Source organism: Anthonomus grandis, chromosome 1 (assembly GCF_022605725.1).
Source record: "Anthonomus grandis grandis chromosome 1, icAntGran1.3, whole genome shotgun sequence".
In the NCBI taxonomy this organism is placed as follows: domain Eukaryota; kingdom Metazoa; phylum Arthropoda; class Insecta; order Coleoptera; family Curculionidae; genus Anthonomus; species Anthonomus grandis.
The window spans coordinates 54599092-54625122 of NC_065546.1; the positions used below are offsets into that span (position 1 = coordinate 54599092).

A 26031-nucleotide genomic window follows, 5' to 3' on the forward strand; every position below is an offset into this window, starting at 1 on the left:
ACTCCACCAGGAAATTTCAGTACCTCCATAGAACATTAAGCGTCTCGGTATGCCAGTCCCGGTAGCTCCAGAAACAATCCGGCAGGTTGGGAACCGCACCAAAAAAGCACAAGAGCATCCATTTATCATTCAATGCAATATCAGTTATTCTATAAAGTTGAAAGAATAAAAAATATTTTGGTTTAGAAAAGCTATAGTTTCTCTGCTAAACACAGCAATACTCTGCATACTTTTAATATTCTCAGGCAATATGTGAAAAGCTTTTAAAGGCCTATATGTTGGGTTATTGTGATAAAAAGAACTGTTATGAAATGGTATTGCAAGGTTCATTCTGCCCCTTGTTTCTATGGTAATTTTCTGAGAATAGTTGTCCATATTTCTGTTCTTAAGTACTCAGGATGTTTTCTAACAAACATCACCAGATGTAAGAAGTAAAGAGATGGGGCAGTTAAAACTGAGAGAAGGGGAAAATATATATAAAAAGGGTTTACAGCTCTCCCTTGGATGAATACCAAATATGCATCTTATAATTCTTTTATAACACTTTATTGACTAGATGCATGACAGGTAGTATACACGAATTGTCTCATGGGAAACAATATTCCTCGGTTTTCTTATAATAGCGCATCTGCTATTGATCTTTTAAATAATGTGCTTACAGTGTGGTCCCCAGCTAAGTTAGGGATCTAAGTACACACCCAAAAAAATCTCACCTCTTTAGATTGTGAAACTTATTTATTTAAATTAACAAGCAGTGAATAATTTTGCTTTTGTATTGAGTAGCCAGAATTTAAGTTCAGGCTATTGGCATTGCACTTGCCACCAATGTACAGGATTCCGAAAGACTCATCCTGAAAAATCAAGAGATGGATCTGACAGCATTACAGATATGTCATCTGCATACTGACACACAAAACTCCCCCAGAAGGGCATCGGAAAGTCCATTAACACAGACCACCTCTTGTCTTCCACTTAGATACGATTTTATTAAAGACAGGCAGTTACCTCTAATCCCAAACGAGTGCAGCCTCTCAATAAGCAGCTGAGGATCTATGGTGTCGAAAGCTTTTGACAAATCGAAGTACAAACCGGCAACCTTTTGCTTAATGTCAAGCTGGGGAGACTTCTTGGGTACAAAACCATATTGATGGGTACTTATGAAATTCATTATCCGAATGTAAATTACTTTTTTAAATACCTTTGACATTGATGGCAATAGAGAAATGGGCCTATAGTTTTCTAATAATTGAGGAATTGCTTTTTTTGGAATTGGTATTACTTTGGCTATTTTTAGTTTGGAAGGAAAAAAGCCTGTTACAAAACATTCATTAATAACATGAGACAGAGATATAAATTGAGCTACATACTTTAGTATTTTTATTGGCACTTCATCCATGCCTGCTGAAAATTTATTTGACCATAAAATCCATAATTAATTTAAATATTTCATTTGGATCAGTAGGATTTAGAAATATAGATGGATATGCAAAACTGTCTTCGCTAAAAATATCTGCTAAATTATTGGGATCTTCAATTATGTGATCATTAATATTTAATGTTAAATTTTTATTTGTCTTTGTACGATTACTGACTTTATTAAAAATTGTCCAAGCAGTTTTAGATTTATTTCATAAATTTAATATGTTACTATCATTTATTGAGTTTCTATATTGAGATACGTAAGCTCTATATTGTTTACTTTCTATTTTATATTGTAAAAAAACCTGTTCACTGTTTGTTCGTTTATACCATACATAGAGATCTTTGATGTGTTTGGCATAATCTTTTATTTCTTTACTGACCCAACTCTTATTTTCTGGCTTAATTCTAAAGTTTTCCAAGGGAAAAGCCCTATCAAACCAATAAAAGAAGGTGTTTGCAAAACTTTCATACATCTGGTCATCACCCAGATTGGTATAGATATCTTGCCATTGCTCGGTACTTAAATAATTTATGAAATTGAATATATTTTTTCCATTAAAAAACCTTTTCTTTAGGAAAACAGGTTGGAATGGCTGTTTTTCATTTCCAATTGCCTGATATATAAACCTTGAATGTAATATCATCCAAGGGAAAGTTGGAAAACACATTGTCCACCCGAGATGCACTGGTGCTCGTTACCCTTGTCATTTCATTCACATGTTGTGACAACCAATAAGATTTAAACAGCTCTGTTACGCCAAAAACTGAATTATGATTAGTACTGAAATCGACATTAAAGTCACCACATATAAAAGCTGAGACTAGAAAGAAAAACATCTAAATTACCCTTTGAAGATCTATAAATACATGTAATTATTACAGATTTTGAGTTTTGCTGTATTTGTGTTACACAAAATTCACATACCTTTTCAGTTGGTAAAATATCGCAATTAATAGACCGCCCAAAATATTATTAGTAAAAATAACTGTGCCACCCCCGCGAAATTCTCTTCGAGATGAAAAGGCTTAAAGGGCGAAATTTTCCAGATAAACTTGTTCTATTTTAGGGTAGTTTTCCGTGTACGTTCAGATTTTTTTATTGGAATAACATGACCTCTCAGATTAATTTTTTTTTAAATTTGGCTCACAGTTGCCCTTAAAAGTTTGTATTTACGGGCTATTTCGTCCTGACGAAGGCCTTTTTTATAATCAGCAATAATTCGTGACTTGATAGCAACAGATAACGCTATACTACTAGGCATGATTAAAACTTATAAATGCCAACTACTGCCTGAAATTGTGCTAGCTCACTGAATAAATTTTAAACAACAAACTGGATGTCAATTTACTTTTGAGTAGAAAATATGCATTTGCAATAGATTAAAAATAAATAAAATCTACAAGGTGGGTTTTGTGGAATGTGTACTACCGATTTCTATGATACAGTAAGAACAGATATTTTTGTTTAAGTTTTTAGCTCTTGTAACAAAGAAAAAGTTGGTTTGTCAATTTACTTTTGGCCGCCAGTGTAGTTATAACTTAGAAAATAATTGTTTCAATTATTCTTTAGGAAGGGCGTATCGAGTAGAAACCCCAGTTAAGAACCGTAAAAAGTATTTGATTAAGCTTCAAAGAATCGAAAAGAATTATAAGAAAAATGTGCTTGGGACTAAAATAGTCATAGTATCCTAATTTAGGCATTCAAATTTAATTCATCTGTAAAAGCGTAAAAGAATGATCAAAGTGTTTTGAATAGCTTGGAAGTTATATATGAAAAAGTGTTCAAGAATAGTTAAACAATGCAAAGTTGTTCGTTTGTTCTAAAAACTTGAAATTTGGGAATATTGGGCCCTGAAGGGCAAAACTGGTTCTAGCTTAGAAAGTAGTGAACCCACAAAGATGGTTCGTATATGAAATTAATCCTTACAAAACGTATTTTCTTCAAGTTTACTTTAAGCACGGCAAAAACTTTTCAAATGCGCCTTGAAAAAGTAAAAACAATTAGTGACAAAATGAGCTTGAGGCAAAAATTGTTATAGTCAATTAATTAATTTTGTACATGAAATTTATTTAAAGATTGCCTACTGTAATTTTGTAAGAGAATTATTAAAATATCTTAAACAACTTGGAAGTTATAGGGAAAACTGCAAAATTGTCTATTGTTTCTAAAAACCATAAATCTGGGAACGTTTGGCGAACGTTAATAAATAGTTGTTTGTTAACGGGTTATTTCCCTAAAGCATGAAGGGAGTCTTTTAAAGACCTTAAACAACTATTTACATACCTGTTGCAATAAATTTTAAATATTTATGAGCCAAAATTAAAAGAACTTGAAAAGGAATGTAAAAACATAAGAAAAATCAAGAAAAATATTAAAAAAAAAGATATGCACACACATGAAGTTATATACCCTCATTGGTTCTAGCTCAGAAAGTACTGGACCCACAAAAATGGTTCATATTTGAAATTATTCCTTAGAACAGGTATTTTCTTGTTTAAGTAATAACTCTATTTATATGCCACAAATAGTCACTGTTAATTTAAATTCTGACCTAGAATTAATTTTTTTTAATATTACATTGATCTGTAGAGTGCCTAGCTTACAATCAATATCAATTATTTCATTATTAATCATATCAAGTATATACATATGTCGTAAAAAAATTCGAAGTATCTTAAATAACTTAGAAGTGATAATATGGAAAAATGTCCAATAATAACTAAAAAATTCAAACTTTTCCCATAGTCTGAAAAACCTCAAATCTGAGAATATTGGGTCTCTTGGTCGGCCAAACTGCTTCTAGTTCAGAAATTACTGGATTCGCAATAATGGTTCATATATATATGAAATTATTTAAGTGTCCCAAAAAGTTCTTAAATAAACCTTAAAAAAGTTCAAAATAGTGTTAGTAAAAGAAATTTGTAACCTAGAATTGATTATTTACATAAAATTAATTTGTAGAGTGCCTACTGTAATACTGTAAAAAAATTATTAAAATATCTTAAATAATTTTGAAGTTAGATGGAAAAATGTCCAAGAATAGTCATAATCGGTGATTTTCTTCTACAAGGTCTTATAGGTCAAAAAGAAGCCTCCGCAGCCGAAAACGTCCTGATCATGTTCAAAAACCTCTTACCGGACGTCAATCGAGATTTAGTCGAAATGGTGCGTAAAGAGCGTCAAACCCTATGGAAAGAAGTGCCACGGCCCACCCCCTTATCAGTTTTTGTCCATAATACTCACGAAAAAGTCCGCTATAAATCCAGCGTTATTTTCGCTTCCTTATCGAAAGCCAAACAGACTTTTAACGACACTTTGGACGAGACTAAAACGGAAAACACGCCCTTCCTCAGGACACCCGCTTTGGCAAAAACGACCCCGAGGATCGAGAAGACTTTACTGAAAGCGAAAGTGATCCAGCAAACTGAACAAGGAGACATCCAGGATTCCCAATGCGGTCCGTCGCCGTGTAAAAAACTAAAACTTTCCGGACGTTCGTCGATGCTCGGCTTAAATGACTCTCTGTCGGTGAGTAACGTGAGGTCGGGCCTGTTCACTCCCATAGTGAGGAGGAAGAGACAGTCCATGGAGCAGGTGGACGTCACCACCAATTGGCCCCACAGCATATTGAAGAGCGCGGGGAAACCTTCGGTGGAGGACACCAAGCTGGAGGAAACGATGATGAATAATGTGACGGGGGACGTGAGGAGTTGCGTTAGTAAGGCCATGTTCGAGTTGTCTCCTAGGAAGTCTTTGAGGTGAGTAGTTTAAGTGTGAGGTCGAAATATGGGAGTGTTTATGATTTGTTGTAAGAAAAAAAGAGGAAGAAAATGAGATACTTCGATCTCTTTCGTAGGAACTTAAATACTTTTAAATGTTTACTCTTTTTCTCTTAATTTAAAATTTAATTAAGCTTATTAAACTAGTGGTTATTTGTGTTAAACTCGATGAACCCTAAACTAAATGTTAAAAAATGTAGTTTTGAATTATGATACTTATTGATATTATCCGTTCAATTTACTTGGCTGTGATAGTAGTTAAAGTCTGAATTGTCATGATTACCAAACAAAAATAATATTTTTGACAGAACTCATCAAACTATCGCGCCAGTTTTTATTCACGTTAAAATTTGTTGGATTGGTAATAACGGTCCTATAAATTGGCCCGCAAATCGCCTGACATAACACCCGTGAATTTTTTTATGTGGTGTTTTAGTAATAACCAGATTTATCAAACGACGCCTCAAAATTTAGAAGAGCTAAGTTTAAAAATTGTGCAATAAAAGTTTAATTCATTCAACAACATTCAAAGAAAACTTGTAACTAATGCTTACAAAATAATGGTGGTCATTTCGAAAATTTATTTCATAATTATGTACATATTATTTGATAGCCTTTATTTATTTTAAGTTCCGGATTTATTTTTGTGCATTAATATATTGTTTGTTAAAAATTAATTCACTATAAAGTTAGTCAGATCATGGTTGTAATATTATTTTTTTTTTAATTAACTCCTTTTAATATTGATGTTTAACATTTAGAAGCAATAATGTTATTCAGCAGATGAATAAATAAATTGATGATAGCTAAACAAATTGTACAGGGTGTCCCATTTTCATGCGTTTTATGGAGTGTTTCGCTTATGCGTGGAGATAGAAACTTGCGGTTTTCGGTACTTTTTTGTGAGACTTAATATGCCGTTGTCAAAACTTTGACAGCTGTCATAGTTTTTAATCTACAGGGTCGTTTTAAAAATTTTAGATTTTCGAACACTCCACGTATCTCTGTTACTGTATAACATATTGAAAAAGTAAAAAATGGTTTTGATAGGATTTTTTCCCGTAGAATTTGATTCTGGCATCCATTTTATTGTAAGGTTGTTTATTTTTGAGAAAAAAAAATATAGTTTTCTTAAACGGAACATCCTGTATATTTATAGACCTTTAAATTAGTCGTATTTTACCTTTTTCAAAAATAAGCAGATAAATAACGATTTTAGAAATTTAAATAGAAATATTGATATAGTAGTGCATGAATTAATAATAAAATTTATAAAAATTAGGTGCTTATAATTGTAATTACACCGATTTGTATTAAATATATTTAATATTTGTCCATACTAATAAATATTGAAATGAAAAAAAAAACAGTTATTAAAACGGAAGATGTTACAGAGAAAACCATACATCATCCATTAAAAAAATTAATTTTGAAAAGTTATGTGACCTGGCACAAACAGCGAAATGGGAGGAGTCTCTAAAATGTAATGACGTGGAAGCAGCAGCGGATAGTCTCGTAAATGAAGTTACAAATTTAGTCAATAACTCATCTTATGAAATCACAATAAATTTAGGAAAATCAAACCATGGATAACAAATGGATTAATTATTTCAATAAGGACCAGAGATAAGCTAAAACTTTCACTAGGTAAATATCCGAATCCCCAAAAACTTAAAGAATATAAAGCCTATCGTAATAAACTCAACAAATTAATCATAAACACAAAAAATGAATACTACAGAACTAAGATTGAGCAAAATAGTAAAAATATCAAAAAAATATATAATTTTGTTAATGATGCGTTTAATGAAAGCAAAGATCAAAAAAAGGAAGACATAAAATGCATTGAACTGGAAAATGGTACTAAGATAGCAGATCCTAAAAAGTGTAGCCGACAGTTTTAATACTTTTTTTATTGATGCAGGCTCTAAAATAGCAGATACAGTAGCAAAGCCCTCAGTCCAATTTAAACTAAAAAATGCATGTCAAAACATCTATGTATTTACCACCTGTGACAAAAAATGATGTAATTAAACAAATAAGCTGCCTAAAAAATAACTGCTCTCCAGGTAAGAATGGAATAACATCAAAAGTAATAAAGTCTCTTCATTCATACCTATTAGAACCTCTTGTACATATTATAAATCTAATATTTCAGACTGGAAAAGTACCACACCAGTTCAAAGTATCCACCGTAAGTCCCATCTTTAAATCAGGTAAAAAACAACACGTGGAAAACTACAGACCTATAAGTACCATTTCCAGTTTTGCCAAAGTCTTTGAGAAATCTCTTAAAGAAAGATTGACATCTTATCTTAACCATAACAATATTCTATCAAAAAACCAATTTGGGTTTACCTTTGGTATGAACACAGTGGATGCCATGTATGAACTTGTGGGTACTATAACTGAACATCTAGACAAAAATAGTAAGTGCCTTGTGGCATTCCTGGACTTATCAAAGGCATTTAATACAGTATGCCATTCAATCTTATTGGAAGTTCTGGAAAAATATGGTATACGAGGAAACGTTTTGTTACTCTTAAAGAACTACCTATCAAATAGAGTACAATACACCAAAATTCAGGATACTATTAGCGAGCCAGAGATTGTGAGGACTGGGATGCCACAGGGCACTGTGCTGGGACCCATACTATTTAATATCTACATGAATGGTATAAATGAGATAGATTTACGTGGGAAGATAGTTTCCTACGTAGATGATACTTCTGTGGTTTTCTATGGGGATACATGGGAAGATGTTAAATCAAAATTTCAACATGGTCTGGCCTTAATAAAAAAAATTTTAGACTTTAAAAGTCTCTCACTCTAAATAGCAAAAAATCAAAGTTTATTACATTTTCTATAAAGGACACCGGTAGACCAAATTTCCAAAATATTAAAGTTAACAATATAGAAAATTCCATTGAATAGGTTGATTTAATTAAATACTTGGTTGTATATATAGATAAAAACTTAAAATGGGATCATCATGTAATATATTAAAAAAAAATATGAAGCACTAATCCATAATTTTTATATTCTTAGAGAAATTCTTTCAAGAAAAATACTGATTTTGATATATAAGGCTTTAATTGAACCATTACTAAGATATGGAATATTGCTCTGGGACGCAGCTTACGAAAACAGTATTGGTGCACTTAAAATTGTACAGAATTCAATCATAAAAATAATGTTTAAAAAACCCAGATTGTTTTCAACTAATGAATTGTATAAAGGTGATATAAGGGATATTAAGACATTTTTATTGCAACATGTTCCTATATACATAAACATCATTCTAAACAAACAATTACCAATCATCATCATCATCAAACCAGGTGCAATTTAAATAAAAATATACTCCTACCTAAAGTAAACCGAATATTAAGTCAGCAAACAATATTTTTCTTGGGCCCCAAATGTTATAACCTATTGCCAAATGAAATTAAGCAAGTAAAATTTTTAAAAAAGTTTAATGTCTTAATTACTAATTATATTAAAATAAATAAAACAAAATTTGTGAGCTAACATATACTTTATTTAATATCAATTTTTTCCAGTTAATTTCTTGGTTTTTTAGGATAGATATACATATAATGAATATTATCTAAAATGTGACCAATTTCTAGAGCTCATTATATATGCATTATATATTATTAACTTAGTTCTGTGTGATATATCTATACATTATAAATTCAGTATTATATTATGTAATTATTAGATACCTATACTAACTAATCCAGCTTTGGTAAAATCAATTTTTATTGTATTTCTTTGTAGAGAGAATATTTTATGTATATTTAAGTTTAAGTATTGTTTTGAATCATGTGGCACACACAGATACCTCTGTATCTAGGTGTCATTTATGTCTATTGCATTTATATACTGTGCATTATTACCTAATAAATTGAAATTGAATTGAATTAAATTCTACATAGCGAAGGGTAGGTTCGTTCTACGGCACTCCGCGGATAATGCTTATTGGCTTTCGTTAGGAGTGTGCTAGCCTTTCTTTGCAAATTTTCGCTGTCCGTTTTACTCCGTCCTAAGTTTCTGCTGTTAAGACTTGTTTTAAAAAGTCGTCGCATTCTTGTAGTGAACTTAGTGGTCAGCTCATTCTTTATAATTCTATGGAATTTTTTCACTATTTTCGGCATCTGATCTAATTTATTTCGTGTTGCTGTAAGAATTTTCAGTCACGGGGGTTATTATTATTATTATGTTAGAGTTAGATAAAAAAAGTGAGGGTGAATAATCAATATTCTGCTTCGAAAAATATTATTTCTGGTGTCCCACAAGGGTCGATCCTAGGCCCATTATTATTTCTTATACAAGGTGGTCCATTTAACTTGAGACATCGCAATATCTCGAAAACTAAACATGTATTCAGAAAATGTTTCATGTGAAGTTTGAATGGTTTCCAGGGGACCATAAAATGACGTCATTGGTTTGACCTTGAGTGAACGTCTTTAAGGTCAAATGAAGGTCAACTTCGCTTTTTTGCATAGAAACCTCTATTTTTTTTTAATAGTATCTGATTTAGCGTAAAATAATAAGTAACTTTCATCTGACACTTTTTTATATGCGAACTCTCCTTTTCAAGATAATAATTCTTGATTCTTTTACGAATTTTTTCCAAAATTTCGTAAAATGGAAACTGTTCACATTCAATTGGATAACGCAAGTATTTTGTTCTCTGATACTGTGAATGTTCTGGGACTTAAAACTGGGACAATTCTGTAAGGTTACGGAACATGTTAATACTCTTCTGCAGAGGTTTTATTTACGCATGCCTATGCTTTATGCCAATAAACACATTTTAAATTTAAGAAAAAGCTCGTAGTGGCTCTTGTTTTATTTTAAATTACCGCCTTATAGTTTAGTATCCTTGCTTCGACCAAATAAATCGTTACCGCCTGCAACGCGTGCAGAATACTTGGTGTAGATTTATTTTTAACCTCGGAAAGTTTGATCATGTATCACATCATCTATATTTCAGTTGAGGTGGTTAACGCTACTTTACCTATTCAAATTCTTCACTTCTACTTTTCTTTATCGATTATATGTTAGTCAAAGTCCTGAATATCTTTTTGAAAAGTTACTACCAAGAAACCAGGTTCACACTCGAAATATTTGATACGATATATTGTCCATGCCGCACCGTTTCACTGCTCTGTTCGAGCGATCTTTTAATTATAATGCCGTTAAGTTTTTTAATACTTATAAACCAATATTTAATACTTCGTTAAATGTGTATAGGAAATATTATAGACTTTTATTTTTAAATCAATCCAAAGTATTGTCTAGTTTTCTAGAAGATAAATGCTTTATATATATACTTGTTACTTTGTTTTTTTTTCTCGTTTCCCCCATTTAAACTGTGATTGTTAGGAAGGTTAAGAGTTAAAGAGTAGCTTTAAGGTAATCTTCGCCTTCTTTGGCAAAGTAGTACCAAGTAATATTGTAAGCATAATATTGCTTTTTTTTAATAAAGACATATTATTATTATAATAAAGTGGATAAAATCTCTGTCGAACGCATCGAATTTTTTTACAATTTAAGTGTGATTTTATTTGTGCAATTGTTTGCTGTTGACAATATTGCCATGCATGCTCTAAACTCTGCCCGTTCAATTGCCTTTTTCCCAATAAAAAACTTAATAATAATTAAACTTTAATGCCCCAAAACTATTCTTTAGGACTCCATTTAAAGGCCACGTAAAGTTCGATGTTATACGCAACTCCGGCGGCTCCTTGGAAGAGGCGAGCCTTAGAGGCAGCATGGAAAGCCAAGGGATGTCTAAGAGCAGCAGCATGTGCGGAGACGATTCCGTTTTTTACTCTCCAGAGACCAGCGGAGGCTCCGAGAAGCACGAGGGAGAATCCAAAAAGTCTTTGGTAACAATATCCTTATATCTTTGTCACGTCGCTTTCTAAAAGTTAGTTTTTATAGGTTAGAGAACAGTTGGATTTTAGCAAGGATGATAGTGAAGTGGTAAAAGAAGAATCAGTGAGTAAGGGGGCCGAGACTAGCCACACTGACAGTTTAAAGAACTTCCAAAGCCCTAGAGCAAGACGGAGTTATAAAAGTAAGTCAATGTATTGATATATAATAATAATAATAAGATGTTTATTAGTCACCAAGAAATTAAGTACAGAGAATAAAACTAATAGATAGGTGTATTAATTTTTACAAAATTTCAAATATTACAAAAATTCCACTAAATATTGAGTATTTCACCATTTGCCAATAACAAAAAAAAATCGAAACATTTGTAACTAAAGAAAAAAGATAATAATGCGACGTGACCAACAGGCCATAATATGCAGATTTACAGATTTATCCTTTACACAAAAGGCTCCCTGAATTTTGTTAAGGACATAATTTAAAAAATTTAATAATAAATATTCTACTGAAAAAGAAAGAACACACCTAATGGGAGCATCGGAATAGATCAGGATATGAAAGAAAATATGAAGGGAAGGAAAGATGAAGAAAATTATATAATGATTTATGGCAACGTTCAAAGCCTTTCAGGAACAAAATCATGAACAATATTATATACAAAAACATAAAAAAAAAATAAATTCACTGATAAGCATAATTAACCAAGGCGAAGCATCTTCGATTTCTTTGGCGCAAATTTGTTTGTTGCAATCTTCGAATTTTAATTTTTTATTCTTTATTTTTTTTCCATATTTTGGCGACTAACTTTAGCTTTTGAAACGGTGGAATCATCAGTGCTTAGTTCCTCAGGATATCATTTTGATTTGACCCTAGAATAATATACATAAAAATATAGTATTACCAAAATTGAAAATATGTAAATTTTTTAAATAATTACATATTAACTTATTATATAAAAAAACTCACTTTTTGGGTGATGGTGATATTAATAAATTTATATCTTTCTCCAAGCATACCTCTACATCTCTCAGTCTAAAAACAAAAATGAAAAGAAAAAATAAAAAAAGTGGTATTCCAATTGATCAATAAAATGTATGTTATTATAAAGAATCTTTATAATATCATACATTTTAATGATTAATTGCATTTAATTAAACAAATATAACACAATAAAATACTATATCACTTTTAAATAAGATATATAGAATAAGGTAATATATGACATAAAACTCTTATTTGTACTTAGAGAAAGAACTGAACAATATTTTTTAAATGTGCTATACATTTGGTGTCTATTTTGAGTGTATTTTTACCTTTTCCTTAGCGGAGTCAGGGAATGTGTAGCAGTTAAACAAAAACGGCTTGGATGAGAAATAGTAATTGTTGACCTAGACCCCACGGTTACTGTAGAACTATTAATCTCAGATGCAGTTATTGTTGATGATGAAGTGATGAGTGATCAGATCTATAATAAATTATACAAAATTTGGTGTATCAAGAATATTACTCTATTTTAATTATCCACACTTATACAGGGTGTCCCAAAATTAGTGGACGAAACGCGAACCATGTATTCTTTGGTCAAAAATAATCTCACTTTTTCCTATAAACATATATCGGCAAACGCCCCCCAAGGGAGCTACGCCCCTTTTAAAGGGGGCACCTGAAGATGGTTTTTTCCACTTATTTTCGAAACGGGTAAATATAAAAATTTTAAATTTTGGTATTCTCCCAATTTTGATATGCTGAATTTAGTTGTCATTTCATAATTTTCATTATTTAGTCAGGTGCGTATCATTTAGGGGGTGAACCTAAAAAAATACTTTAAAAAAAATTGTTTGCAAAGTTTTTGTTTTTGTTTCTTTAAATTTTAAAAATTTAAAGCTTTTTACGTAAAAAAGTACCTCTTGGTCAATAACGCTAGGAATTACCATTTTCGAGAAAAACGCATTTAAAAATAACGCTGCATAGTATTATTAATAACCATTTTTATTAAAACTCAATAGCACACTTCAAAAGTAAATTGACAAATAAAATTGCAAACAGATAAAAATACTAATTTATTTGAGGCAAAAGTTTCCGTTTTCCTGAATGCATAACCTGGATCTTTTTTGAATGTTTTGGGTCGATCTAAGAATTTCAAATCGGTCTCTTGGCCTGCAGCTGCGAGAATTCGCCTCTGAAGCTCTTCTGAAGTATCAATTTCGGTGGCATAAATAATATTGCACATATTACCCCAAAGAAAATAATCCAGAGGATTAAGGTCGGGCCATCGTGCAGTTTATTGGACAGTTTATTGGCCAGTTTATTGGACCACCTCGGCCTATCCATCTGCCTGTAAAATTATTGTCCAGCCAGTTTCTCACCTGTCGACTGTAGTGAGTTGGTGCCCCATCGTGCTGAAAAATCATTTCCAGCCGAGTTTCTATGGGAACATCGTCCAGTAAATCTCTGAGATTATTTTGAAGAAAATTTAAATAATGACGATCAATTTATCTCCTATCAAACCCGCCCATACGTTAAAGGAAAATCTATGCTGAAAGTTAGTTCGTCGAACTACTCTCGGATTTTCGATGCTCCAAAAATGAGTATTACGGCTGTTAAAGCCCTTACTCCTAGAAAAAGTTGCCTCATCTGACCACAAAATTTTTTGACGAAGATTTGGGTGATTTAAAATCCAATGACAAAAGTCTACTCGAGCTGGAAGATCTTCTTCTTCTAACTCCTGAACCCTTTTATAATGGAAAGGATGGTATCCTAACATCTTAGTCATTCATTCCGAAATAAGCCTAAACCTTAGTAAGCCACTAAACATTCCAGTTAGTCGTCAAAAGAATTTGTTTTGGGGTGTTTGATGTTTGTGACAAGACTTATCCAAGTAAATAAAGTAAATAATAATAATAATAATAGTAATTAGAGTATTTTGAAATGAATTTAATGCGATCCGACGATAATAATTAATAACGGGTCGAAAAGTCTTCCATAGTTAAATAGATATTAACAATTTGAATGCAAAATGACAACTAATCAATTACAACAAATGTTAATGTCATTATGCAGTGTGTCAATTTTTCCAAAGCCTGCTACTAAGTTTTCATAAAAATTGGTAGTGAAAATAATACTATGCAGCGTTATTTTTAAATGCGTTTTTCTCGAAAATGGTAACTCGTAGAGTTATTGACCAAGAGGTACTTTTTTACGTAAAAAGCTTCAAATTTTTAAAATTTAAAGAAAAAAAAAAACAAAAACTTTGCACACAATTTTTTTTTAGGTATTTTTTTAGGCTCACCCCCTAAATGATACGCACCTGACTAAATAATGAAAATTATGAAATGACAACTAAATTCAGCATATCAAAATTGGGAGAATACCAAAATTTAAAATTTTTATATTTACCCGTTTCGAAAATAAGTAGAAAAAACCATCTTCAGGTGCCCCCTTTAAAAGGGGCGTAGCTCCCTTGGGGGGCGTTTGCCGATATATGTTTATAGGAAAAAGTGAGGTTATTTTTGACCAAAAAATACAGGGTTCGCGTTTCGTCCACTAATTTTGGGACACCCTGTAGATGTAAAATTACCGGTAATTTAAAAATCGGTAATATTACGGTAATATTGATAATTTATTAAAAAAAAAGCTTTTTAACTAATACTAGTTTTTTTAATTCAAAACTGTAAAAACATTAGGAAACACAAAAAAAAAGAGCCAGAATGAACTACGTAATAGAGTGGATAATGGTAAATCATCCTCATCATCACCAACCTCTTCATCTGATTCTTCTTTCTCCTTGGTTAATTCAGTCAAGTCTATAATTTCGAAACCGAGATCTTCTTTTTCGATTTCTTCCTCAGAATCCTCAGTAGCTTTTTCTCTTCTTGAATGATCTTCGTTTAGTAAATTATAATTATGGGCAATATAGGTTAGTTTTCCGGCTCTTTCCTGCAGTAAGCCTGTTTCTTTTTTGCCGATGAATAAATCCATAAGTACTAAACGTTCTTTCGGTTGCGGCTGTTGACGATGGTAAATTTAAAATGTCTACAGCCAATCTACTTATTTTAGAACTGTAGCAAATTCCTACCCACCAAATATGCCCAGACATAGATTTTTCACTGGAAATAACGAATTCCTTAGCAATAATTCTAACCAACCTCAAGACCTACTTCTGAAGAATATTTTGGATGACGCCTTGCAGTTTCATAGATGAACTCCGTCGCAACTAAATTTTCAGCTTCAGTTAAATTGTTGCCACGTTGGTTTGGTTCTAATAGGTAAGCAGCAAGATGAACGGGTTTTAAACATTTATTTTCTTGTGTTTCAAGAATTGAACATATTTTCTGGGATTCCAACATAGTAACGGATAAATTTGATACTTTGTCACGTAATATAGATCTTATTTCAAAAAAGCAGATAAACACTTTTGAGATTGGTGGCCCGTTAGCTTCAAAAAACGTTATCCAGTTAGAGATTGGCCGGAACAAGTCATAAGTTGCTTCTATTTGTAACCAAAATTCATTTTGAAGAAGTCTTACTGTATTTGTTGAAAGAACATCCACAGAAATATCTGGGTTATCATCAACTGCTAAACTTTTCAAGTTTTCTTGTTTAGTGTCTAAAAAGCTTTTTAAACAAGAAACAAAGGAACCCCATCTTGTTTTCACCGGCAATTTTAAAGAGATGTATCGCCCCGTTTTGTTTAACTGGATTTTTTCAAACCTTGCATGTAAAATCTGCGAATTTTTCAGCTCTGATACAATTGAAATTATGTTCTTTTTAAAATTGGCAAAAGTCTTCAACCAGAAGGTTTAGACCGTGACAAATACAACCATAATTAGTTATGTAATTGTACTTGCTACTAACTATTTCACGAGCCTTTTTTTATGTTAGTTCCGTTGTCAGTGACAATTGCCAAAAAATTTGAAGCTCCCAATTCTTCCAATACTTTTTCAATTTCTGAGGCCAAAAATGTTGCTAAATGTCTGTTATCTTCGGTATGGATTGATTTATAAAATACCGGAAGAGGTGTATTAATAACAAAATTGGATATAGAGTCATTTCTACAATTTGACCAACCATCCATTTGTAAGCTTAAGATAGGTGCATCACTAATTTTTGAAGAAACTGCAGCTTGTACTCTAGTGTACTCGAATTCGAGTAGTGGATTTGACAACTGGTAACGAGAAGGCGGTTTATATGCGCATCTCATTGTTTTAATACATCTAACCATACTTTTTTTGTTGTCATATCTAATGGGGCTCCTGAGACATAAATAGCCCTTGCCAGTATTTCATCAATCTTGTTGGTTTCTTGAGAGGACATGTTATCAATATACGAAGAAATTGTACCCTGTGATGCTTTAGATGTACTTGAAAAGGAAGAACTAGGTGAGGAAGGCACAGGCCGAACTAGTGAAGCTATTTCTGAGTCTAAAGTCTCAAATGCGTGTCCCTGCTGAGAGGTTTCATAATCAGCAATTTCAGTATCACTTTCTTCTAATACCATGGGTGAACTTCGCGAGGTATTGGTATTATTGTTACTACCGAAAACATTTTTAACAGGCAATTTCCCTTTTTTAAGAATGTGTACTATATTTTCAGGTATTTTGACACATTTAAGCAAATGTTGGAACTGTCTGGTAGCATTTCTTTTAAAGGAGGTTTTACAATATTTACAGGAATAGTTGTCTTTATCTTTAAGATCGTAGTATCTCCAAACATCACTCTTTGGCTTAACCAAATTATCGCAACTACAAAATAAGCATCATGCATTTCGAGAAGAGGTCAACTTAAAAAATATTTACTCACCAGTTTAAATATCACCTACAATAGTTACAGTTATTTAATAAAAATTGCACTGATAGTTATAATGGCTCTAGTTTTATATTTTTTATAGCCTATTAATGATGCATGTTGAATTAGTTGCTAGTTGTAGTATTTATACTTTTTATTTTAAATTTTCCTCTAAAATACAACACAAATAAGTTAAATTAACGTTCTAGCCTTTCAATGTTCTAAGATGGGGACTCTTTGGTTTGTTGTTGGGAGGGTCAATATTAGAAAAAATCAAATCATAAAATTAAACCATAAACTGTAGTAATTTCAAACAATGAAGTATTTATATTTGGAATAGAAATACTTATGTTAAAGTCGCCAAGAAGTATTATGTGCTCATAGGCAGCATAAAAATCAACCAGATTTTTTTTTAATCTATTTCGATATTGATCTATATTTACTCAATAAACGTTTTTTAGGATCCTACGAAGACAGTCCAACCCCAGTCCGCTCCAGTCCACGTTTAACAAAAATAACGTCCCAAAACGCCCCCGAGATTCCACCCTCTACGCAAATGCGAGGGCGTCGCTCCTTGGTGAGATCCGTGCTGGAGCAAAACGCCCTTTCCGCCCTCAACGAAGAAAAACGGCATGTCCCTTTAAACATTTCCGGCTTTTCATCCTTTTCCTCCGTTAATTCCTCGCTGCCCGACTTGGACTCTAGCTCGGACTCTTCTTGGCAAAACTTGTACAATAAATGTTTGGCGGAAATAGATGGGAGAACCGAAGAAATTTCGGTGGTCACCACCAGGAGGGAGAGCCTTAAGACTGGGGATTTGGTGACTTCTAAAGAAATCGTTCAGAAATTAGAGTCGAAAACTGTAGAAATTATTGATGAGCGTAGCGATGAAAAAGTAAAAGAAACACCAGAAAAAGAAAAAGAAGAAGAAGAAGAAGAGTTGGTTCTTTATGATGATGTATCCAGTGGCAGCGAAGATGTCAGAGAGGTGCTTAAGAACCTGAACAAGACCAACTTGGGTAAAACTTATGCGGATTTGACGACTAAGCGGGAAACCGAGGAAAATTCGACAAACGACGATAGCGAATCGGAATTCAACAAGGCCAAGGTGGATTTTATTGAAATCGAATCGAGCAGTGAGGAAGATAAAATGGAAACTCATTCAAGTTCGCCTAGTCTCCAGTACGACCTGTCTAGCGAGCAAAATTCGCAATCTTATGATTCGAGTACAAGTAAGGATTGTGCAAGTCTTCAAGGTAGGTAATTGGGTTTTTGGTTCGTTTCAGCATATTTGATGAAACGAACCAAGAAGTTCAGTTTTCACAAAAATCTGTTTAAAGTGGTAACTTTTCATCGAAATGGTTTGGGAACTAAACGAGACAGTTTTATTAATAACCAACATTTCTTATTTTACTGTCGACACGTGTTTCGCCAACGATGTTCGACTTCTCTATTTTAAAGTTTCACAATTCTGGATAACATAATTTCATTAAATTTTAGCATCAGAATGCAATAGAAACTCTCCTCCTATAGACGAAGACGAAAGCACTCAAGAGGTACCAAAATTTGATGAAGAAGTACCCGTACACCAAGATGAAGATACTCGGGAAGCACTGAAACATCCTGAACAAGAACCCTCACCAAATCAAGAAGAAAATACCCAGGAGATACCTCAAAATCCCGAGAATGTTCCTTCGGAAATTCTAGATAGTGATGATGAATACATGGACGAGCTGGTGCTACATCAAGACGAAGAGCTGCCGGAAGATATATTGGAAGATCCTTTAAATTCTCAATCGATCAGTGTACAATGCACTTCACACCCTAACAGTGTAATGAGTGAAGAATCTACTGGTGCAGCAGTTGAAACCAGATCGATTGCCTTACAATGTACCTTAGCAGCCCAAAAATCTGAAGAGGATTTGATAGACAAACAGTCAGAAGGTTCGGATAACGAGACTCTTAAGACGCAAAGTGAAGAAGATGATATAAGTCCCCCTAGATCACCGAAAGTTGTTGCTACGTCTCCAGACAAGACTATTATATTGAGGTCTGTCAAGAAGACTTATAAAGGTAAGAAAATCGTATAAAAGCTGATCGTTTTAAAGGCTTTAGACAATTCTACATACAGTATATCTTCAGTAGTCTGGACAGATATCGTTCCGTTACATGCCCGGATTAGCGAGGCGTCCGGATTACTGGAGTGAGTTAAAAAAAAAACTAAAACATTAAAGTTAAAGACAATATATTATATTCTCTTTTTGAGGATAAGTAATGAAAATGCTTAACAGAAAAAATTTATAACACTGTCATAAGATATAAAAAAATAATAGTAAGTACACAAACATTTTTATAGTTACGTAATAATGTATTTAATGTGCTTATTATTATTCATCAGATATATTATAAATTTATAATTAAACATTAGAATTACTTCTTTGCCAATGGCAGGATTCGTCGGAACTTAGGAGTATGAATAAAACAATAATATTAGTTTAGTGCGACGTTTCGCCGGTTTAATTACAGCTTCCTCAGCCACTGAAATAAAGACATGGATTTTTATAACAAAATAGGGAGAAATCTCTTAAAATCTCCTTAAAATAGGCAAGAATTCCAATGGTAACTTTCCTGTTTTTAAAGAACTATTTACATTATAAAAAAGAGGATAGCCTATTACATAAAAGAGGTTCTTTACTAATTTGATATTTAGCAATTCATCATTAGTACTTTTATCCTTAAAAGCATACACAGTTTTTTTTTAAGTTCCGAAAAACTAACAGGTTTAAAGTTAGCCAAACTTTGAGCAAACACCATTTTTTTCTATGTTAGCACTCCAGTCAATTTTGTCTATACTATTTGAAATTTCACCTATGCTATCAGCGTAAAAATTATTAAAATTTCCTTCCATTGGTCCACCATACTTTCCGCAGTCTATATCAGTGAAATCTATTTGTCCACTGTTATCTCCCACTATGTCTTTTAGTGTTCTCAACATCTTTTTTCCATCTCCTTTAGACTTGTCAATGTTTTGATCATAGTATTTTCAGTGCGTAATAATGAAGTAACTCCATTACGCTGAGTGGTCTCTCCAATCTTCATTTCTTGTCAATATAAATTTTGTATATGCTCTGTCTCTATTTTTTGTGCCTCTGTGACAGCTCTTGTAATCCACGGATATTTTGTTGATGTTATGCTTCTTTACGGGAGCTATTTTATTTACTGCCTTTTGAATAATATTTATAAAATCCAAGTATATGGTGTTTACATCAGTAGAGGTGTAATTCCAGTTTGCTCCTATTAATTCTTCTATTAGGCTAGAGATGGCATCACCAGTCAAACTTCTCTTGTAAATAAATGAATTTTTAACAGGGCTGTTCACAAGTTCTAATTTAATACCAATTATTTTAAAATCATCAGTAATGATGTGATCAATTAGTGTGGGCGACTTAATAGTGATTCTTGTTTCTTTTTTTACGATTTGTGTAAGTCCAACTGCTTCCATAATTTTTATTAAGTTTTTTGCGTCACTGTCGTTTTTTATGAGGTCTATATTCAGATCTCCCAAAATCACGGTTCTTTATCTTATGAACAATGTCATTATTAAGTTTTATATATAGGTAATTTAAAAACTCTTTACAGTTTCCATTACGGGATCTGTAGATGGCTCCCACTATAAGCGTTACCCTTTTTATATGCACCCTTATAAACAGTGCCCAATAGCTGTGATCAACTGCCTCATTGCAAGCTATTGTAAAGTTTAGACCATTTTTTATGTAAATAAGGGTACCGCCAGTGTGTCTGCTGTTCGAGTAGCAGATCACTACTTGATAACCCGGTACAGATACTTCTTTATCATCAATTTCTGGGGTAATATGCGTTTCACTTACACAAACAATCAACGGGTTTTGACTCTGCAACAATTGTTTCACCTCTAAAGTGTGAGATGTGAGTCCTTGGATGTTTATATTTAGAATCAACACACTGCCTATTGACAAAGAAGTTTTGGGTGGGTTCTTTAGTTCAAGATCAAGATTCAAGTCATAGATTTAGCTTTTTCTTGTGCCCTTTGATAACACACGCAGTCCCTATCAAAAACAGTGTGCCCAAACTCTATGTTTGGGATCTTCAAAACCTGAGCATATTTACAGTTAGTACATTCCTTTACAGTTGACTTAAGTCCTCAATTTTATGATTCTGATTGCACAATGAACATATAACATTTTGCTGTCGGCAGTGTATAGCTGTGCCCGTATTTCCAACATTTGTAAGAACACAAGACACCAACATATTCATAAATCGGTAAGCTTTTCCAATTTATGAAATTTTTTGCTTAGTGGAAAAGTTACGATCTATAGAACAGTTTAAAATAAAAACATTTTTGATAGAAATTAAATTTTGCCCTAAAAAAAAATTCTTACTAAATGACCTCATGTTCAAAACATTGCTGTTCGAAAATTCTCCAATATGTCAATTTTGCCCGAGGATATTTGGCAGTGTTGGCATACTGAACAAAAGTCTATAAAGTTTAGGTAAAAGTAAGTCAGTTATGAACAAAGTTAATGGAAGGAATAAACTTCAGTTTTTACTTGGAATTTCTTGGAAAACTTATAAGTTGTAAGTGAATATCCTATTGTTCAATTTTTGTATTTTAACATGCAACATCTGTTTATATATATAAAAATATTTATATATATTATATCTGTTTATATATATTATAAAAATAAGACAAAAACTTCATTTGGAGGAATCTTGAAAAGTGAATCGTTTTCATGTTACAGGGTGTTTTATAATTTCCATTGAAGATGGTTTTTGTTAATATTTTCGAAATGGCTGGTCGTTAATTTTCGAAATTTTTATCGTATACTACTGTTATTGCTACTAACTGATTTTACAACATTTTATGGTAAAATGTATACAGGGTCGATTAAAATTAGTGGTCAGCAAGGTTAAAAATGTCAGAACTTTTTTTCTAGCTACTTTCTAATAATTTTGGTAATAAAATCGAAAAGAATTAATATTTTTAATTAAAAAAGATGTTTTTGTCTTATTTCGATAGGAGCACCATAAGAATTTTTGATCACGTTTAATAAAATTAAAAGGTATTTTACAAATCATCAGGTGTAAACATGACATAAGACTATTACAATTTAAGATCAAAAACTGTTTTCTTTGTTAAAAAATGTATTTTAAATTTGTAAATAATTGAGAAAAATTAAAACAATTAACTTAACTTAATAAGAAAAAAAAACTGAAAATACCAAACAAACCAACAGAAGAAAACAAATTATAGCAAATGTTCGAAGTGGTTGCCATTTTGTTGGAAACATAATCTTGCTCTACACGACTTATTGCGCGAGTAGCCCTTAAAATAGAAAATGGATTTTCCCTGATCTTATTAGCCGCCCAATTAATCCTCTAAATTAATTCTTCACGGATATTAATTTCTACGGCATATACCAATCTATAAATAGTAATCTACTGAAGTTAGATCTGGAGATCGAGGAGGTCAATTTATAGGACCTTGATTCGTAAATCTATCCATAGTTTTAAAAAAATAATTTACATAAAGAACTATTTAACTTTACCAACCTAAATGTGAAAAAATTAAAATGCCAATCAAAACGTCAAACAAAATTCAAGCAATAAACAAATTGTCAACAAGCACTGCCAACTACTATTTTTTATTTTATATAGAGTTACCTTTTCAATACCAGTCGTGATTTACTTAAAACTTAATAATTACTTTCTTCAAACCGGAGGCTTAAACGAAATAAGACAAGAGTACCTTTTTTATGTAAAAATGTTGGTTTTTTTAATTTTACTATTCAAATAATTAAAAAGTAACCGGAAAAAAGTTATGACCGTTTTATCTTTGCTGACCCCTAATTTTAAATGACTCTGTATACATTAACATTAACAAAGTAAACCAACCAACTAGCCTGACACTTAGGTAATAAAATAAATATATATGGAATTAAAGCTAAGAAAATAGGTTTACAATTCGGCAACGCTGTAGTGACTAGTTGGATTTTCCTGAATGGGTCGGGTATCAAATGTTAATAATTTGACAGTTATTTATAAACGTCAACGTTCCTAAATTAAAAGAGGCAATTTGGTAAACAAAAAAGTAAAAATATTTTAGATCAATATAAAAGTGATTATTTCTTATATGACCTTATTTATGATATCACCGATGTTTGGTTTTTTAAATCTTAAAAACGCTTTTCCGTCTCTCCAACGTTTATTTATGTATGTTTTAAAAATAAATCTCATTTTGCCAAAAAGGCGGAAGTTTTTGCTAAGCAAAAACGGCTAGATTTTTCTTATGCCTGATCAGGCATTTAAATACCTCTGGCTCTACTTCCAAGACAACATTATACAGGTGTTTACTTTTTGGTAGGTACTTTTTAATAAATTTAATTTTCATATTTCTATCAAATGTCGAAAGGCATGTTTGTTTTTTTACTCTCTCATTAAAGTCCCCCTCTGTATTTAAATATGTTTGCTGTATACCAACTATGACTACCTTTGGGTTTATTATTTTTGGAATTTCTATTGTATAGTTCTCAGAGAGTTTAGCGGCCGCCTTGTATTGCAATTTTTTAAGAGATTCCTTGTCGTTGCACTCGATCACGACACTACCTTGATCCACCGATTTAAATTTATTTACTTCGACGGATAAATCGGACGGATTTTTTTTTCGTGACAATGTTTTTTGTATTGGCACTGTCCTGGTTGGTATTTTTCGGTTTTATTATCAATGGTGCACATTTTTTTCTTTTTAACAACGGTTGACCATAGGTTTTCATTTTTTTCTATTGTTGGTGTAGTTTCCAATCTGCTGAAAATTTCGGTTGTTGTTTTTTTGTTATATTCCTCCGCTTGCCATTCTGTTTTCAATGTTTAGTCTATCATCAACCAATATCACACATTTATCACAATATCAAAATAAATTGGCACACTCATTAATTGTTTCATACAAATGGTCTTTCAACTGCACGCATAGAAAATGATAATTCTTACTACAAAATTTGCAAGTAACTAACTTTGAATTCACGATAAAATTATCGGCGCAACGAGCACACACGTGTCCGGATCACTGGAGTATCCGGATTTGCGACTGTCCGGATTACTGAAGTTATACTGTATTTTGAAAAGTCGTGTAACGATTTTATTGGTTTCATTTTCATTTGAGAGCTTTTGACTTTTTTTACCAAAAAAGTCTTTATAACTTTCCTTGTAATTTCAACCCTTTTTGAGATATTGCGTCGTTGTTCAATGGATTGAAAATATCTTGATTCTACTAAGAGAAACTGAAATGTTTAATGCAAAGGCCCTAACTAACAATTTTGTGATTTACCGTCTACAGCGTTTCTTATTGAAACAATGTATTTTCAATCTATTCCAGACATTGAAAAACCTGTATCTACTTTCGTTGTTGGAGGTTGAACGTTTATATAGCAAACTTACCGTATTTGGACTTTTTTGAGCATATGCGGCAAAATTACTAAAAAATATTCTTATATACTAAAACCGCCAGCAGGTCGGATTGCCGTAAGTGATAAAAAACTAAAAATATATTTTGATATTTAAATAAAATCGGGAGTGTCTGTCTGTGTGTGTGTGAAGTTTTAAAATAATGTTTTGTTATTTATTTATAGTTTCAATTTGTCAAAGGACAAGAAAGTGTTGGTCATTTAAAAAAAACCAGAATCTATCCTTCACAATATGGGAAATAAAAAGAAAAAAATATGAAAACTTGATTATCAACCGGATTTATCGCATTCAACAAAAAAAGTTTTTGGTATAAAATACTTAAAAGTAAAGATGAACAAGAAGAAGAGTCTTTATCTATTGTCACTCCAAAAATAGAAGCATCATTACATCAATCAGCAATTTCGGACGTTTTAAATAGAGTTAATAAAAAGAAGTCAGACTGTACATCTCTTCCCTTCAATTATATCTTACACATCTTAGAATATAAAAACAATTTTCTGAAACCTAATATTTTAAGCGCCAAAACTTACAAGACCTGAGTAGCTAAACCAAGGCAACCTAAAGAGCAACGTGGAATACTAAATACAAAAATCTCATCCATTATTCTCCAAGAGACCAACATGCGAAATTGACGAAAACAAACAAAAACACGTCACGGTCTCACAACATATAATCACAGGCTACACGTGTTTCGCTCTAGTTAGCTTGTGATTATATATTGTAAGACCGTGACTTTGTGTTTTTCTTTATTTTCATCAATAACGTGGAATATTAAAAAAAAAAAACATTTTAAAAAGATTAGATTCTTGGACAGACTTACCAGTTTCTCAGGCTGACTGTTTTTTAACATAAACGAAATAAAATAGTTTTTTATTTTTTTATTTATTTTAAATTATTAGTTTTTGAATACGTTAATCTAAATGATGTAATGTAATATGATATTTTTTTAAAATGAAAATGGCATATCTAAGAAATAATTTAACTTTAAACGCCGTATATACAAATTTTGTTTCACGGTAAGAACTATAAATGTAACATAACTGTTATGTAATGTAAAGATTTTTTGTCACTTTTATTTGATGTCCACTGAAAAAAAACAAGTTTTTATACTTCTATACTCCTGAAGCTTTGCAAAAATCTAAATATCTTAAAAACGCATAAAACGATTTTAGTTTTATATGAAACCTGTTGAGTGCCGTTACCAAAAATCTCCTTACAAGTTTTCTTATAACCCCCTAGTGACTATGTCACCCTGAAATGTTAATTTTCAATTGTTTAGGTCCCAAAGCTAAATCAGATCCCGACGCCACCCCGAAAGTAGCCTTAGACAAAATAAAACGCACTTACTCGAGAACCAGAAAAACCCTCGAGAAGGCGCCTAACGGGGACGATAACCAAAATAAGTCAGAAGAGACTGAAGAAGCAGAGACAGTTACGAAACCCATGAGACTTCGGCGCACTTCTAGGAGACTAAGCGAGATGGAAGCCGAGGAAAAAGGTATAGAAATCAATATTAAAACAGAAGAAAATTTAATATTATTAGTTCGAGAAGATTTGAAATTTGATGTTATTTTAACTGGAAATTGGGATTTTTTGGAGAGTATGTGGTTAAAGTTATATATTGGAACTCAGTGTCATA

The 26031-nt window shown here is 32.1% G+C and overlaps 1 protein-coding gene and 1 long non-coding RNA gene across 3 annotated transcripts in view; one reads left to right on the top strand and one right to left on the bottom strand.

Annotated features, from left to right (window-relative positions):
• LOC126741954 (protein ELYS) overlaps positions 1-26031 on the top strand; it is a 70377-nt gene that overhangs the window by 25477 nt on the left and 18869 nt on the right. For both annotated transcript variants that reach the window (XM_050448439.1, XM_050448445.1), the window contains exons 15-20: positions 4494-5181; positions 10904-11102; positions 11158-11293; positions 17357-18151; positions 18396-18968; positions 25672-25890. In XM_050448439.1, the coding sequence (XP_050304396.1) occupies positions 4494-5181; positions 10904-11102; positions 11158-11293; positions 17357-18151; positions 18396-18968; positions 25672-25890 (2610 nt within the window). The remainder of the gene's footprint in view (positions 1-4493; positions 5182-10903; positions 11103-11157; positions 11294-17356; positions 18152-18395; positions 18969-25671; positions 25891-26031) is intronic.
• Positions 11704-12625, bottom strand: LOC126741997 (uncharacterized). The gene is made up of 3 exons (XR_007662454.1): positions 12426-12625; positions 12079-12144; positions 11704-11981 (listed from the first exon to the last, which is right to left on the bottom strand). It is a non-coding gene; the product is annotated as an uncharacterized LOC126741997 (long non-coding RNA).